Source organism: Pelobates fuscus, chromosome 1, assembly GCF_036172605.1.
Source record: "Pelobates fuscus isolate aPelFus1 chromosome 1, aPelFus1.pri, whole genome shotgun sequence".
Lineage (NCBI taxonomy): Eukaryota > Metazoa > Chordata > Amphibia > Anura > Pelobatidae > Pelobates > Pelobates fuscus.
Genome location: NC_086317.1, coordinates 82,107,296 through 82,122,238, shown reverse-complemented (window position 1 = coordinate 82,122,238; position 14,943 = coordinate 82,107,296). Strand labels below are relative to the sequence as shown.

Here is a 14,943-nt window from a genome sequence, read left to right as displayed (position 1 = left end):
ATCATGGGACGGCAGAAGCTCCCCTTGTTATGTCGCTGCCAGCGGTGGTTCTTCATCCTCTGTGGCAGATGCAGGGGTGGTATATACCCGGTGGTCTTTAGCCCTGGTGGGCCTAATTGAGCAGTTCCAGGTGCTTGACGAGTGAAATCACCCAGAGGGGGCCCGTTCACCTCCCGCTGCTCTCTACTATGTTCTTCCTCCTGGTTCTGGTGCGTTGTCTCCATACCACAGGCCTCCAATTTTGCCCAAAAGATTGTAAAAAGCATGTCTACATTACTGAGTAGACATTTAAACGTGTCTTGGAGGGTCGTCGCAATTTGTGTCTTGTCAGGCAAATGTAGATTAGGAGTAGCGGCCATTTTAGGAGTGATAGCAGCAGCTCAAGTTTGCATCAGGGGGAGTATGTCAGGGGGAGACCAGGATGACCCCCACAGGTCCAGAGGGGTAGGGGGGGGGGGCAGCTTGGTGCAATTTTCACACCTCCAGGTGAAGGACTCGGAGAGCAGCCGTCTCTCCTCTGCCCACACTTGTGTAGGCCGCAAGCCTGATTGTCAGCGTTCCAATAAAGAAATAGACAAAATTTGGTATCTCTGGATGCACCATCATCCCCTTGTCTGGGTAATCGCCAGTATCACTCCAGATTGGCTAGTGGCCCGGTTTAATTGTCGTTTAACAGTCCCGGTCAGTGGAGCTCAGGCGATGCATGTCTTATCCACTTGGCATGCAGGCTCCGTCACCCTTTTTCCTCCTTTTTGTGTAATGAAATAATATAATCAGTCTTTTTGCCACTTATTAATCCCCCTTTAGATGATTTCAATTCCTTTCTGATTTTCTGCTCCTTGTTTTCCTGGTGATTTTACTATTGATTGCATTCACAAAATAAGAAGAAAAATTAGTATTAAAACTAGAAAAAACAAAGATGCATTTACAATTTGAAGGATTTTTTTATTCCCTAAAGAAAAAGGAAGTCTCTGAGTATTTTGTAGCTAATACAAGTTGCACCACAGCATGATGGGTAATACCAATATTCTAGTAGTTTACTCCATGGAGCTGAGGGAAAGGGGAGGAAACGGCATTGAGTAGTACTATTGCTTGTCCGCTGTGACATTGGAGCAGCACGGCCAAACTCACTGGGGCTATGATATGCTGTTACTTTGTTGCACATCCTATCATAATTCGATTGTTGTAATTACTGAAAATACTTGAAAAGATGCCACACACCAAGTTACATGTACATAATAATGCTTCTTCTTGGATGGTATCCGTGTTAAAAAAATATGCGGTTGACACTGATTGATAAAAAAAACTATAGCAAGGACACAGCTGCAGCTTAAAACCACAATGTAGTTTCCAGCATAGTATTAAATCTCTTATGGTGTTTAGTTCATTGTTCTATTTGTTTTTAGTTTTTTTGTTTATTATATAAAATTAGGGGTAGTCCACATTAGAGGTGTGGCACTGAGACATGGGAAGAGATTGGATTTGATAAATATTGCTTTAAACTATTGTGCAAATGTTATTCGATGCATGGGAGTTATACTGATTGGTTGTATTGTACCAATATACATGACTCCCTGTGTCACCTGTTATGTGCTACTGCCATTTAAAAAAAAAGTATGGAGAAAAAAAAAGGTAAAGGAAGACCTGCTTCAGAAAATCCGACTGTGTGACCAGGGCTAGATTTCCTATTAGACAGAGTCGGTCCCTGTCCTTTAGGAGGTGCCTATTTACAACACTAATAATGTGCCTTTTTGGAATTTAAGAGCGCTGTTGATGGGAGATAAATACCCGGAGCCTAGTCCAATGTCCTCTGTAGTCCAGTCAGCCTTTTATGATTGACAGCAAACCTGCAGGAACAGTTATAGAGGGTGTAAAACCCAGTTCTCTCCCAGCTCCTCCAGTGCCATTTCCCATCTGCCCACTAACATCCTCTCACACAGGAAGTGCCCTGCAGGAGGAGCAGGGACAGCACTGAGCGGTTCACACACTATAGCAGCTACTGCAATTCTACTATCAATCTACTATCAATCATAGAAGGGAGTGTACTTTGCACATAACCATTTAAACTCCACATGCCTGTATCCTAAACACCCCATGTTCCCTAACCCTAAATTAAACTCCTCCCAAAACTTTTACAAACTCTTCACTTGGCCAAATATTTAGCAATTAAAAGCCTTAGGTATTTATTTAAAGTCAGTTGTAGAAGGGGGAGCATGGGTTATATTGTATAGCCAAGTATTATCTGTCAGGGCTCCTATTCAAAGTAAGTAAGTAAGTTTATAGTGTGGATTGAGTTGTATCTAAAAGTTGACGAAGGCCCTCCAGTTCATATTTAGACAGGGGCTGGACCATGTATCATTTTTATTCCCCTTCCTTTTTTGTTTTTTGGGGGGATGTAAGGTTATTTTGCAGAATTAGGAAAGAGAGACCCAATCCCCTCTTCCCAAAAAAATACACATATTTTACAGAATTACCTCAGGTTACCCAATTAAATAATAGCCCAGGGGATCTCTGACCCCAACCCAAATTTGATATGAGACCTGCACCCACTTAACAAAAAGAGTGTGTACTGCTCAAACACAAACATCTATGTATGTATATAGGTAGAGTAATATATATATATTTATACAGTAATTAAACAAACAGTGATTAAAACATACAGTTATTAAAGAATTACCTCTACAACAACCAGGGCTGTATTTAGCCCAAGGCAAACTAAGCATTTGCCTTGGGAGACACTATTTAGGGGGCAGCAACAAATTCCGGCCCAAATGCCTGTTTGGACTTCCCTGGTGTCCTCACCTGTTATATGAGGGTCCAAGAAATGATGCATGGAAGTGGTAGAAGTTAACACAGTAAAGGAGTTTAAGCATGCGTGGGATAGGCATAAGGCTATCCTACATATAAGATAAGGCTACGGACTAATAAATGTATTTAGAAAATTGGGCAGACTCGATGGACCGAATGGTTCTTATCTGCAGTCACATTCTATGTTTCTATGTTCGTGTAAGTGTGTGTCTGTCAGTAAACATATGTGTTGGTTAAATAGTGTGTGAGACAATGACTGTCTATCAGTGAGTGTACGTCTATCAGTGAGGGCATGTTGTCTGTCAGTGAAAGTGTGTTTTGGTTAAACAGTGTGTGTGCCAATAAGTGAGTGTATGGGTCAGTGAGAGTGTGTGTGTTTAAAAAGATTTGGTACGTAGAGGTGGAGTTTTAAGAGGAAATGATGGAGCCCAAAAGAGGAAGGATTGGGTCTTAATCAGGATGAGGTGCGCCCTTGACAGGAAGGGGTGGGGTAAATTTAGATTAGGGGGTGTCTAGGTGTTCTCATGCCTAGGGCAGCACAAAACCAAAATACACCACTGACAGCAACCATTATCTCAACAACAACCATTATTACAATGGTCCATCACTGACACCTAAAATCCATTGATCCTCAACTTCTACTCATATAAATAGGCTCAAAAAGAGACCAAAAACACCAGCAATCAGTGGATTATGGCATTGACCATAAAACTTAATATTTACCTGCTCTTGATATTCCAATTATTTCCAATTTACTTTTACACAGTTTAGCAATGATCTGTCTTCTCCTCTTCTTTATTTAGTTATATTTGAAAGGATCCGTCAGGGCAAATTAGATGGATTTACTAGAAGCAGGACTAACTAGTCATGTCTAAGGCATAATTTCATTTTTTTTTAACAATTAAAACAGGTTTTATTTATTTTTTTATAATTTTCTACAATTTTTAGGTATAGAAAAGGTAAGTGGAAACATAGTACAGATTGAGTTTGACGTTAAGTCAGAGATTGAGCAAGCTGTCTGCACTGAGATCGGCCTATATAGTGTTGAGAAAACGAGAGGTAACATAGATTAGCTGGTCTGAGTGTTTCCCATAGTCGGCCACCACGGTGGCAGGTGAGAGTGGGTGAGTGGTCAGAGGTACACAAGACAACAGCTGATTAAGAGTATGAGAGTATGGGTAGAGGGGTAGACAACAAGTCAGATAATTCTCCCAAAATGCTTCAACAAGGTGGGAAAGATAAGTAATTTGGAGCTATGGATGGGTCATTAATCAGTCCGAGTTCATCCTATACCCTTCATGGACAGAACACAGTCCCCCATCAAGAAGGAATACTGAAGGCATCAGAGTCCGGTTGAGGATGTGCTGGTTCATACAAGGGGTAGGGTCTGGAGTTTCCCCAGTTCTGCAATCTCCGCTTAAAACAGGTTTTTATTGCTTGTTAGTGTTTGTTCGTGTTACAGAATTACAAACAATATTAGGATATTAATTTCAAACAATATTTGGATATTTATTTGGGGTCAGTCATTACAATTTTTGATATATACACTGCGTGCAGAATTATTAGGCAAATTAGTATTTTGACCACATCATCCTCTTTATGCATGTTGTCTTACTCCAAGCTGTATAGGCTCGAAAGCCTACTACCAATTAAGCATATTAGGTGATGTGCATCTCTGTAATGAGAAGGGGTGTGGTCTAATGACATCAACACCCTATATCAGGTGTGCATAATTATTAGGCAATCTCCTTTCCTTTGGCAAAATGGGTCAAAAGAAGGACTTGACAGGCTCAGAAAAGTTAAAAATAGTGAGATATCTTGCAGAGGGATGCAGCACTCTTAAAATTGCAAAGCTTCTGAAGCGTGATCATCGAACAATCAAGCGTTTCATTCAAAATAGTCAACAGGGTCGCAAGAAGCGTGTGGAGAAACCAAGGCGCAAAATAACTGCCCATGAACTGAGAAAAGTCAAGCGTGCAGCTGCCAAGATGCCACTTGCCACCAGTTTGGCCATATTTCAGAGCTGCAACATCACTGGAGTGCCCGAAAGCACAAGGTGTGCAATACACAGAGACATTGCCAAGGTAAGAAAGGCTGAAAGATGACCACCACTGAACAAGACACACAAGCTGAAACGTCAAGACTGGGCCAAGAAATATCTCAAGACTGATTTTTCTAAGGTTTTATGGACTGATGAAATGAGAGTGAGTCTTGATCGGCCCGATGGATGGATTGGTAAACGGCAGAGAGCTCCAGTCCGACTCAGACGCCAGCAAGGTGGAGGTGGAGTACTGGTTTGGGCTGGTATCATCAAAGATGAGCTTGTGGGGCCTTTTCGGGTTGAGGATGGAGTCAAGCTCAACTCCCAGTTTTTGGAAGACACCTTCTTCAAGCAGTGGTACAGGAAGAAGTCTGCATCCTTCAAGAAAAACATGATTTTCATGCAGGACAATGCTCCATCACACGCGTCCAAGTACTCCACAGCGTGGCTGGCAAGAAAGGGTATAAAAGAAGAAAATTTAATGACATGTCCTCCTTGTTCACCTGATCTGAACCCCATTGAGAACCTGTGGTCCATCATCAAATGTGAGATTTACAAGGAGGGAAAACAGTACACCTCTCTGAACAGTGTCTGGGAGGCTGTGGTTGCTGCTGCACGCAATGTTGATGGTGAACAGATCAAAACACTGACAGAATCCATGGATGGCAGGCTTTTGAGTGTCCTTGCAAAGAAAGGTGGCTATATTGGTCACTGATTTGTTTTTGTTATATTTTTGAATGTCAGAAATGTATATTTGTGAATGTTGAGATGTTATATTGGTTTCACTGGTAAAAATAAATAATTGAAATGGGTATATATTTGTTTTTTGTTAAGTTGCCTAATAATTATGCACAGTAATAGTCACCTGCACACACAGATATCCCCCTAAAATAGCTATAACTAAAAACAAACTAAAAACTACTTCCAAAAATATTCAGCTTTGATATTAATGAGTTTTTTGGGTTCATTGAGAACATGGTTGTTGTTCAATAATAAAATTAATCCTCAAAAATACAACTTGCCTAATAATTCTGCACTCCCTGTAGATAGATGTTGCCTTTGTTTATTTCCTAAGCCGAACATGTGGATGCCCCCTCAAATTTGATACAAAAAATAAAACTAAAAAAGCTTGAGAAAACAAGAAAGATAGATATTCAACAACAAAAACCCTCTGTGCTTTGTAACTGCTGAGAGTTTGAAATAATCTTAATAGATTTATTTCTACCTGCTGTGAGATTCATCATATCTACAGCATCTTTGGCACGTAAATAAAACCTTTTCCTTCCTACATTTAAAAAAAAAAAATAGAAAACATTTCCCCAAATAATATTAAAATAAACGAATAACAGTCATTTAACAAGATGGGGTCAGGCAATTCTAAAAACCATCTTCTCAAAATTCAAACAAAACAAGTGCAAATGAGTTATAATGAGATGATTTCTGTGGCATTATCAACTGTGGTCAAAAGTGGTCCATGATTTTTGTATTGTGATTGCATTTAAAAAAAAAAAAAAAAAAAACAGATTAAAAAAAAAGTGTTTATGGGGGCGGAGCTTACCAGCCGAACGAGTAAGTCGCACATGGCGGGAGCTCCCGCATCTGAGGCCCTGATTCTGGGCATTGCGCCCGACCACCGCAACGTGCCCACGGCGGACAGCCACCTTCACACCCAGGAGGTCAAGCGGAGTCTGGAGATACCCGGTTCGGGACTCCCCGCCTCAGAATCGGCCGCTTCACAACCCGCGGCCTGCACGGGTGGGAGCCGTGGAGAGACGGCCGCTCTCCCGGTTCTCAGGCTAAAGAGGGGACACTCACGCACCGCTTCCCCCCCCCCTATGGACCGGTGGGGGATATCCCGGTCTGCACCAGCACGAGAAACGCCAAACGGAGACATCAAAGCAGATGCTCCCCCAAGCAGTATGGAAGCTGTAGAGCCCAAGATGGCGGACAAGCCAAATACCACTACACGTGGCCTGCTGCAACCACAACGCAGCACTGACAGACACGCAACGAAGAAGATAAGGGAGACGAAACATGGCACAAGGGACACCCTAGTCACCCCACCCAGACACCCCCAGGAGTTCTTTGACCAAATCTGCTCCAGCTTTTGGCCACAACTTCGCTACAAGGTCCGGGCCTTCAAACAGGCAGCTCGAGCGGTGGCAGCATGGATCAGACCAGCTACCCGGCGGCACCTGTGTGAATATCCGCAACGAGCCCCCAGGGCGGCCTCTGGTAAGGGACAAAGACAGAAGGCGAAGCAGCAAGCAGCGATGGCTCACAACTCAGACGCCAACACTCACTTTTTCAAGCGTCCACGACCAGCAAAGAAAGCCTGCGGACGAGCAACAACCCAGCCCCAACAATATCCCGAAGCAAGCAGACAAGCTAAGGGGCCAGCTCAAGAGACCGCTCTCAGCCGGCAAAGTACAACCCCAACACAAGTGGTGCCCCCCATGTGGCAAGCCTCGGACCGCTTTCAAACCCACGCCATCAGCCTGCCGCCCACGGGCGTAGGGTAAAAGGGGACATTTGGGGACATTTGCCTCTAGATGGCATGATAGTATGACACTGAGCAAAACCAATAGGCTACCTAGCTCTCTTAGAACTTTCCACGCTATTTGTGTCTCTCCCAGATAGGCGTTTATTTTTTACCTACGTGCATTGGCTTATATCGGCATTTTAGACCGCAAGTTGAATATGTTGAAACATGTCTCTGCTAATATGCCTTCTCTTCTCTTCTCATCCTCTCACCTTCTCAGCCCTGTATTGATATACACTAAATTGCGCTCAGGCTGCTTATAGACGAAATCACTTTTGGCATTGTATACCTTTAAATACCTGATTCAGTTACGCTAGTTACCATACTATTTCGATATATGTCATTAAGTCTATCTGTATGTACTCCTGCACGTGCAATCCTCCATGACACATCAGACTTAAGCGTAGCAAAGCATACATTAACATACAATCTACTGATAAGCGAAGATATGCAACAGCAACGTTCACCCTAAGCTACTGTTACCGAGCGATGATGTAACTTACTATAACTAATGCGAATAACATATGTGTACCAAGCCTGCCTTAACATAAAAATTGTGCTTGTTCCATTTAAATGCTATATAACAGTTGACAAATCTGTATGCTCAATATGATGTAATATGCTGTTGTGGCATTGCTGACAACCGGTTGTTATTCATGCACAACAAAAATAAAGAATTTAAAAAAAAAAAAAAAAAAAAAAGTGTTTATTAGTTACTGCATTTTTAGGTAGTGCCACATGTATTATCTGATTAAATGCTTTGTGATAAATCAGTTATGCCAAGTGCCACCATGTGGCCAAAAACAATGTCTGCCCGGACAAGAATAATTCAAGGGATATAAGGACTTGATGATTAACAGGAGTCTGTAAGAGTGCACATAATTTTAAACTCTTTGTAAAAGTTCATACTCATGGCTTTGACTGGAGCTTGAACCCTATGTTGGATGCGGTTATCATGTCTTGTATATGGATTGAAGCAGGGTTAATTGAAGATATGATAAAAGTAGTGCCCACAATTTTACATCATATTTTGCTTGTTCCTACTACATTGTCCGATCCCCTTTACACCCCAGTCACACACACACATTTATTTATCCCCCATTTTTGCTAGTGGTTTGTGAAAATTAAAAAATAATACTCCTGATGCCCACATCACTGTTTCTGCTCTAGTACAGATAGTATCACCTTGCAGTAATGTTCTGTTTTGAACAATAACAAATGAGAGATTAATTTTACTGGCTTTTTACACATAACACTATTAATAGGAAAGTAAAGATTTTTATAGTGATTATTTATTTTTAGGTAGCAAAATTACCTTAAGAATATTGATTATTATAAAAAAGACTGAGCAGGCCAGAGATCAAAAAGGGATTATAAAAATAGAGTGCACAGTTTCTCTGTATCAGGACAAACACAAAAAGTGTATCTGTTGATGTCTCTGGAGACAATGGAGTTTTGGAAAAGAGTATGGAGGAGTTGCAAGTGGGTGGGGGGGGGGGGGGGGGGGGATTTGGCTTCAGCTGAATCATTTTGCCTGAAAATCTAGTTTGTTAGGGTAGTGTGAAAGTTGTTCATGTGGCGGTTGGCTCAACGAACCAAAAAAGGCATGAAAAGTGGCAAATTAGTGTACATGCTCCTACATTGCACAAGTCTTATGCTCAGTTATACGTCCATATGGCACTTCTGAACCAACTGATCAGCCTAAATTTGTCCAAATTGCAATGTGGCTGAAAACAAATGCACATGTCTATAAATCTCTATCAGAAAGAATTGCAGTGAATTTAAAGAGTATCTCAAATTGAAGGCCAAGGTAGCCAAACTAAATGGGTAGTTGACTGGAAGATTTTTTCCGGTTCATCAATTTTGACCTTAAACTTGAAATTCACTTTTAATTCAATTTAAATTCCATGCAATTCTCACTATAGTAAATAACTCAGTATATGATGTCAATCACCATATTAATCCAGAAATAATTTTATACTTATAAATAGTCATGTGCAGACAACCCCTTACTCAACCCAAAACAATTACACTTAAGATAGAATACTCAAAGATACTAGAGAAATGCCCAAGAAATTGCAGATCTTGCATAAAATTAACTAAGGATCAGTTAGGTTAGCATCCCACTTCCTGCAGAGTCAATACAGTGATACACTAACTATCAATTACAAAAAAAGGTTTACATTACCTAATGATAGCTGTAGCAGTCCGAGGGCAACACTGAATGGAGATATGATCACATGGGGCTTTTTAAATTCTGGATCTGTTTGCTTTAAGAGGTCAACACTGAAATCCATTACTGCTTGTGAAAACTTCTGTATGTCCTCTGGAGTTGCATCTTGAGTACATTCATTATCCTGATTCTCAAGGTCATCTAAGTCTGGAGCTTCATCTGATTTTTCTTCCACTGTCTCAGTCTCTTCATCATCTTTTTCCTCTTGTGCGGTACTCTCTGTAGTGGTTGTAGTTGTTGGAACTGTAGTTGTGAGCCGTGGATGAATATCTGACCAACTGTCGGAGGTGGAATCTAAGACACCAGAGTCTCCTGGCTTTGTATTACACATAAAAGGTGTTGTTGTTGTTGTTGTTTCTTCTGTTGTAAAGAGAGGTTCTTCCTCCACATCAGCTTCCTAATAATAGAAATTGTCATACAGATAACAGAAATGACTTAGTAAAAAATTTGCTTATTGTAGTACACTAGAAATTAAATTTTCCCGTTTTCTTATGTCACGTTTTACATTTTTTTATCTTCCTTTTCTACTGATGCTGATTATTTAAATTACCTCCACATTTCCTTTCCCCTTATGTGAAATCTAGTTCTTTGACACCAGAATCAGACAGAAGGTAAGTATTGACTTTTTCAAAAATCTGCTGATCTATATGTTTGCTAGGAATTTGGTAGTAGATTTAAAGGTCCTTTATGTGGGACAGCGCTGGAGTCTGATATTTTTCCAGTTAGCTATAAATACCATATGCTGTTGAGAGGTATATGAAGAGGGCTGCCAAGCAGTATATAGAATGGATACATTAAGAGAAATCCAATCAATTAAAATCAAGAACTGCTATTCCTACATGAATCTATCACCCAGGCTGCACTCAAAGTCATCCTAAATAGGTTGAATGATACATCTCAGAGTCAAGCAACAAGGCCCAGCGTGGGGGTACATCTTGGAGAGTCAGTGGTAGTTAGTAGTTACCAATATTGTCATGTTATGATTCTGTAGCTATTTATGTTTGTGTTGAAGATGAACTATATTTAGATACAAATGGCATCTATTATACAGTAACATTTACAGATAACTGGATCTTTCTTTTTATAAACCTCACACTCGCTACGACTGAGATTATAATTTCGGTACATAGAGTATATCCCCCTGTGTTTACTAGTGAACTAGTTTTATTGAAGAGTAAAGCACGTTGGTGTTAAAGAATTAAAAACACCCAGATATCAAAAAGTTAATTCTGAGCTAAGAGCATCTAAAAAAAAAAATAAAAAAATTGTCAAGAGGGAAAACTCAATGAATCCCAGCCAACGAGTATGTCATCATCACAGCACTGTGTTGAGGGAGTTTCAATTATTTTTATTTAGTGAAAAAACGAGCATCTACACAACAGGAAGGTATAAACATCCTTACTTATTTCATCCACTTCCACCAGTTTATTAAAGTGGTCTGGGTGCAGTGCATCCCCTTAACCCCTTAAGGACCAAACTTCTGGAATAAAAGGGAATCATGACGTGTCAGACATGTCATGTGTCCTTAAGGGGTTAATCCTGCAACTGTAATTATTGCAATTATTGAGAAACTGAAATAATTACCTTGCAGGGTTAACTCCAACTCTAGTGGCTGTCTACCAAACAGCCACTAGAGGTTGTTCCAGGTCCTTAGCAAACTTTTGGTCTGTCAAATGACACTGGACGTGATGAGGACCTCCATCGTCAGCTAAAACCACATAGGAATGCATTGATTCAATGCTTTCCTATTTGAACTCTTAATGCGATCATGACGCTCGCCATACGCATTTGGTGCCTCCTGTTGGCTGACATCGTTGGAGGAGCAGCGCAGGCAGAGCCTAACCCAGTGCCAAGGGATATCGGCATTGGAATAAGGTAAGTGATAACATGGTTTTTAACACTTTCAGCGTGAGAGGGAGGGGTGGCCGAAAGGGGGAGGGCGGCAGAGAGTACTATAGTGCTAGGAATACAACTTTGTATTTCAAGCACTATTGTTTCCCTTTAAAGGAACACGCAGAGCACCAGTCTGTAGTGGTTACAGTGTCAGGAATGCCTTTGCGCCCTCCCAACATAAGTAGTCAATGTTTGCTAATGGTTTTATAACTAACCTAGAATCCATCCAGATAAGGGTCGGCCTCTCTGCTAAGCTAAATTAGCTAAGCAGAGTGAGGCAGAGAGGCATTTATTGGATGAGAGCATTCTCAATTAGCGAGGTTTAGCTCATTAAAGGGACACTATAGTCACCAAAACAACTTTAGCTTTAGCAAGCAGTTTTAGTGTATAGATCATGATCCTGCAGTCTCACTGCTCAAATCTCTGCAATTTAGGAGTTAAATCCCTTTTGTTTCTGTCCATGCAGCCTCAGTCACACCTCCCCTGGCTGTGACTCACACACCATGCACTAAAAAAAAAATGGTTTCACTTACAATTAGATGTAACTTACTTTAAAAGTTCTTATTGCCTGCTCTCAAAAGTGAACTTTAATCATACACAGAATGCTTCTGGGGGGTCTGGCAAGCTATCAACAGTGCAGGGGATAATATATTTTAAATAAAATAGAATTTGCAATGAAGTATAAACATTATATGATTTTTTACAGGAAGTGTTTAGGAAGGCTGTGCAAGTCACATGCAGGGAGGTGTGACTAGGGTGCATAAATAAAGTGATTTAACTCCTAAATGGCAGAGAATTGAGAAATGATCTATACACCAAAACTGCTTCAATAAGCTAAAGTTGTTTTGGTGACTACAGTGTTCATTTAAAGCTAATGTAAACTCATTGCAGGAACCCCTTGCAGCTATAGACGTGAAGGCAACAAGTGAATACCAGGAAAGTTGTGAAATAATTTGTAAACAGTTTGGATATGTACACAAGGAGCACACCTGGAATACTAACCACTTGAACAGACTGTAATTAATACAGTGATTGGGGTGTTCTACAACACACCTGCACTCTTAAATATTCTGCACTCTGGGAAGAGTATTTAAAGGGACAATTCACTGCCCAAATAAGAAGAATTAATAAATAAAACAATCACTGTTTAGAAGATATACCCCCAATGAAAAGATGCATGCATTTAATTCTTCTTTTTTTCACTGGACTTGTATCTAAAACAGTTTGCAAAAACTGCAGATCTCTTGCCTGAAGTTTTTGGTAAGCCCTGCCCTCCTAATCCCACCCATACTTTCTGTGACTGTCCAATCGCAGACTTCCCAATGCATTCAATGAGAAGTCTTTGCAAGACAGGTGCAGCATTAGATTCTGTTGTGCAAACTGTACTTAGAGCATTGAGCCCATGGGCAGAGTGCTTTGACAGTGCTCTGCACATATGCAGTGTGATGGGCAGTCAACCTGGCACAGAGTCACATCAGGATTATATTCCCTGGACATTGTGTCACTGGCAATTCCCCATCCATGTCCAGGTTTAATATCTACTAATGATGCATACCTCTCACACTCTTTGGACATTGATACAGGCAGTCTGTAAGATATAATTTGTCTGGTGACAGCTCTCTGTAGCTGCAGTAACTTTTACAAATCACTGCAGTTATAAGTTACCCTCACAACTGAGAGTGTGTACAGGGTACTATGTTGGAGATGCTTGGAGTGACTCTAAGATTGAACAAAGCAGCAGGCCATAGCTACAATTTCCTTTCCTAATGGGAATCCAGTTCAGCATCCTTATATTTCTCTATGCTGGAAATGCTTCTTCAAATGGAATTCACAAGCTATCCAGAAAGCTACAGATTATTGTTTTATCATCTGTGATTTGAAGAGAAATATTACCCTCTTTTTACAGCAGAAACCTTTCCTGGAGGTGTCTCCACAATCCCCATATAACAAAGTTTTTCTGAGAATACATAAACAATCAATTGGCTGCCATATGCACCCTTTAACAAAGAAGCCTTTTGATGCATCAAGATGGGAAACGTGTGCTTCGGCTTCTAATTTTACATCTTGTTTATTTGAAGAGTTTCCTTGTTAACTATTATGACTGGATTTTAGCACTTGAATATTCCGCTGACAGGAACAACACAAATAGAACAGCTTAACCCCTTAAGGACACATGACATGTGTGACGTCATTATTCCCTTTTATTCCAGAAGTTTGGTCCTTAAGGGGTTAAATAGACCCAAACTGAGTTCTCTGCTATACACGTTAACAATAATTTAATACAATATTGGTAAAGCCACCATTCTAGATACCCATAAAAGATGAAATATAAGAGGCATAATTACATTTGAGTACTCTCCAAGATAATGGTTGAGTGAACTACAAGCAACATAATTACTGCAGCTTGTTGTAATGGTTATGCAGTCTAGAGTTCCATGGAACATCAGTGTATCTGTGTAAGAGTGTAAGAACAGTTTAGTTTAAGTCTTCTTGGTGTTGAGGGACTTCCCTCACCTCAGTTACTTGATAAAGTGAAAATTACATTTGCTCATTACTTGTATCAATTTCATCCAACCTGAATGGCTTTGATTGGCTGAGAGTGCTGACCTAACTATACTTCACTACTCACAATCAAATAATGTCATCCAGATAGCATGAAATCACTGATAGTACTAAAGTACTAAGTTTACAATATCAGTGTAGCTGAGGTAGGGTGGTCTCGGTTTATATAAAACTGTTCTTAATTGGTTTGATCCATTAAATCCAGGGTTGTGCCAGGGGACCATAGGCAGCATTTCAATTACAGCCAGGTTGACTTTGCCAGCTCTCGGTTTAGTGAATAAACCTACATACCCATACTTGTCAGACCTCACAATCTCACTATGGGCTGCTGTGAAAATATATAGGTGATTCTGTTAATCTAGTGAATTAAATTGAATTCATCATGTCACCATTCCTCTTCCAATTTAACATACCAAGCTCCATAAACATTACAGCACTACTGATAATGTAGAGCCGGAAGCTCCTGACCAGTAGTTACCATTAGCTCTCCTGAGCTAAACAGTACAATGCAAGACTAGCTCAATGAGTGAGACAACAGCTGGTTGCTTTCAGCCAATGAGCTAAGCCCTGCACCGGCTTTTGGCTCTCCATCAAAAAGTGGTGGAGGCAGTGTGAGGCACCCTGCAGACACAGGTAATAAGTCAATCGATTTTAAAGCAAATTAACTCTTTATAATGTAGGTGCACCAGGGCACTCCTGACACCATAACCACTACAGCGGGCTTTAGTGTTAATGGTGCCTGTAGTGTGTCTTTAAATAATTTAGATCCCACTGATGAGCAAGTTAAAGGGTCATTCGTATCTGGGCTTGCTGACAAGACCCGGATTTACAACTAGAGAGTTGATTAAAGAATTTGCTAACACT

The 14,943-nt window shown here is 40.6% G+C and overlaps 1 protein-coding gene across 1 annotated transcript in view; it reads right to left on the bottom strand.

Moving 5' to 3' along the window:
• SERPINF2 (serpin family F member 2) overlaps positions 1 to 14,943 on the bottom strand; it is a 48,617-nt gene that overhangs the window by 18,554 nt on the left and 15,120 nt on the right. The window contains exon 3 of the mRNA XM_063449939.1: positions 9,580 to 10,021. Within this exon, the coding sequence (XP_063306009.1) occupies positions 9,580 to 10,021 (442 nt within the window). The remainder of the gene's footprint in view (positions 1 to 9,579; positions 10,022 to 14,943) is intronic.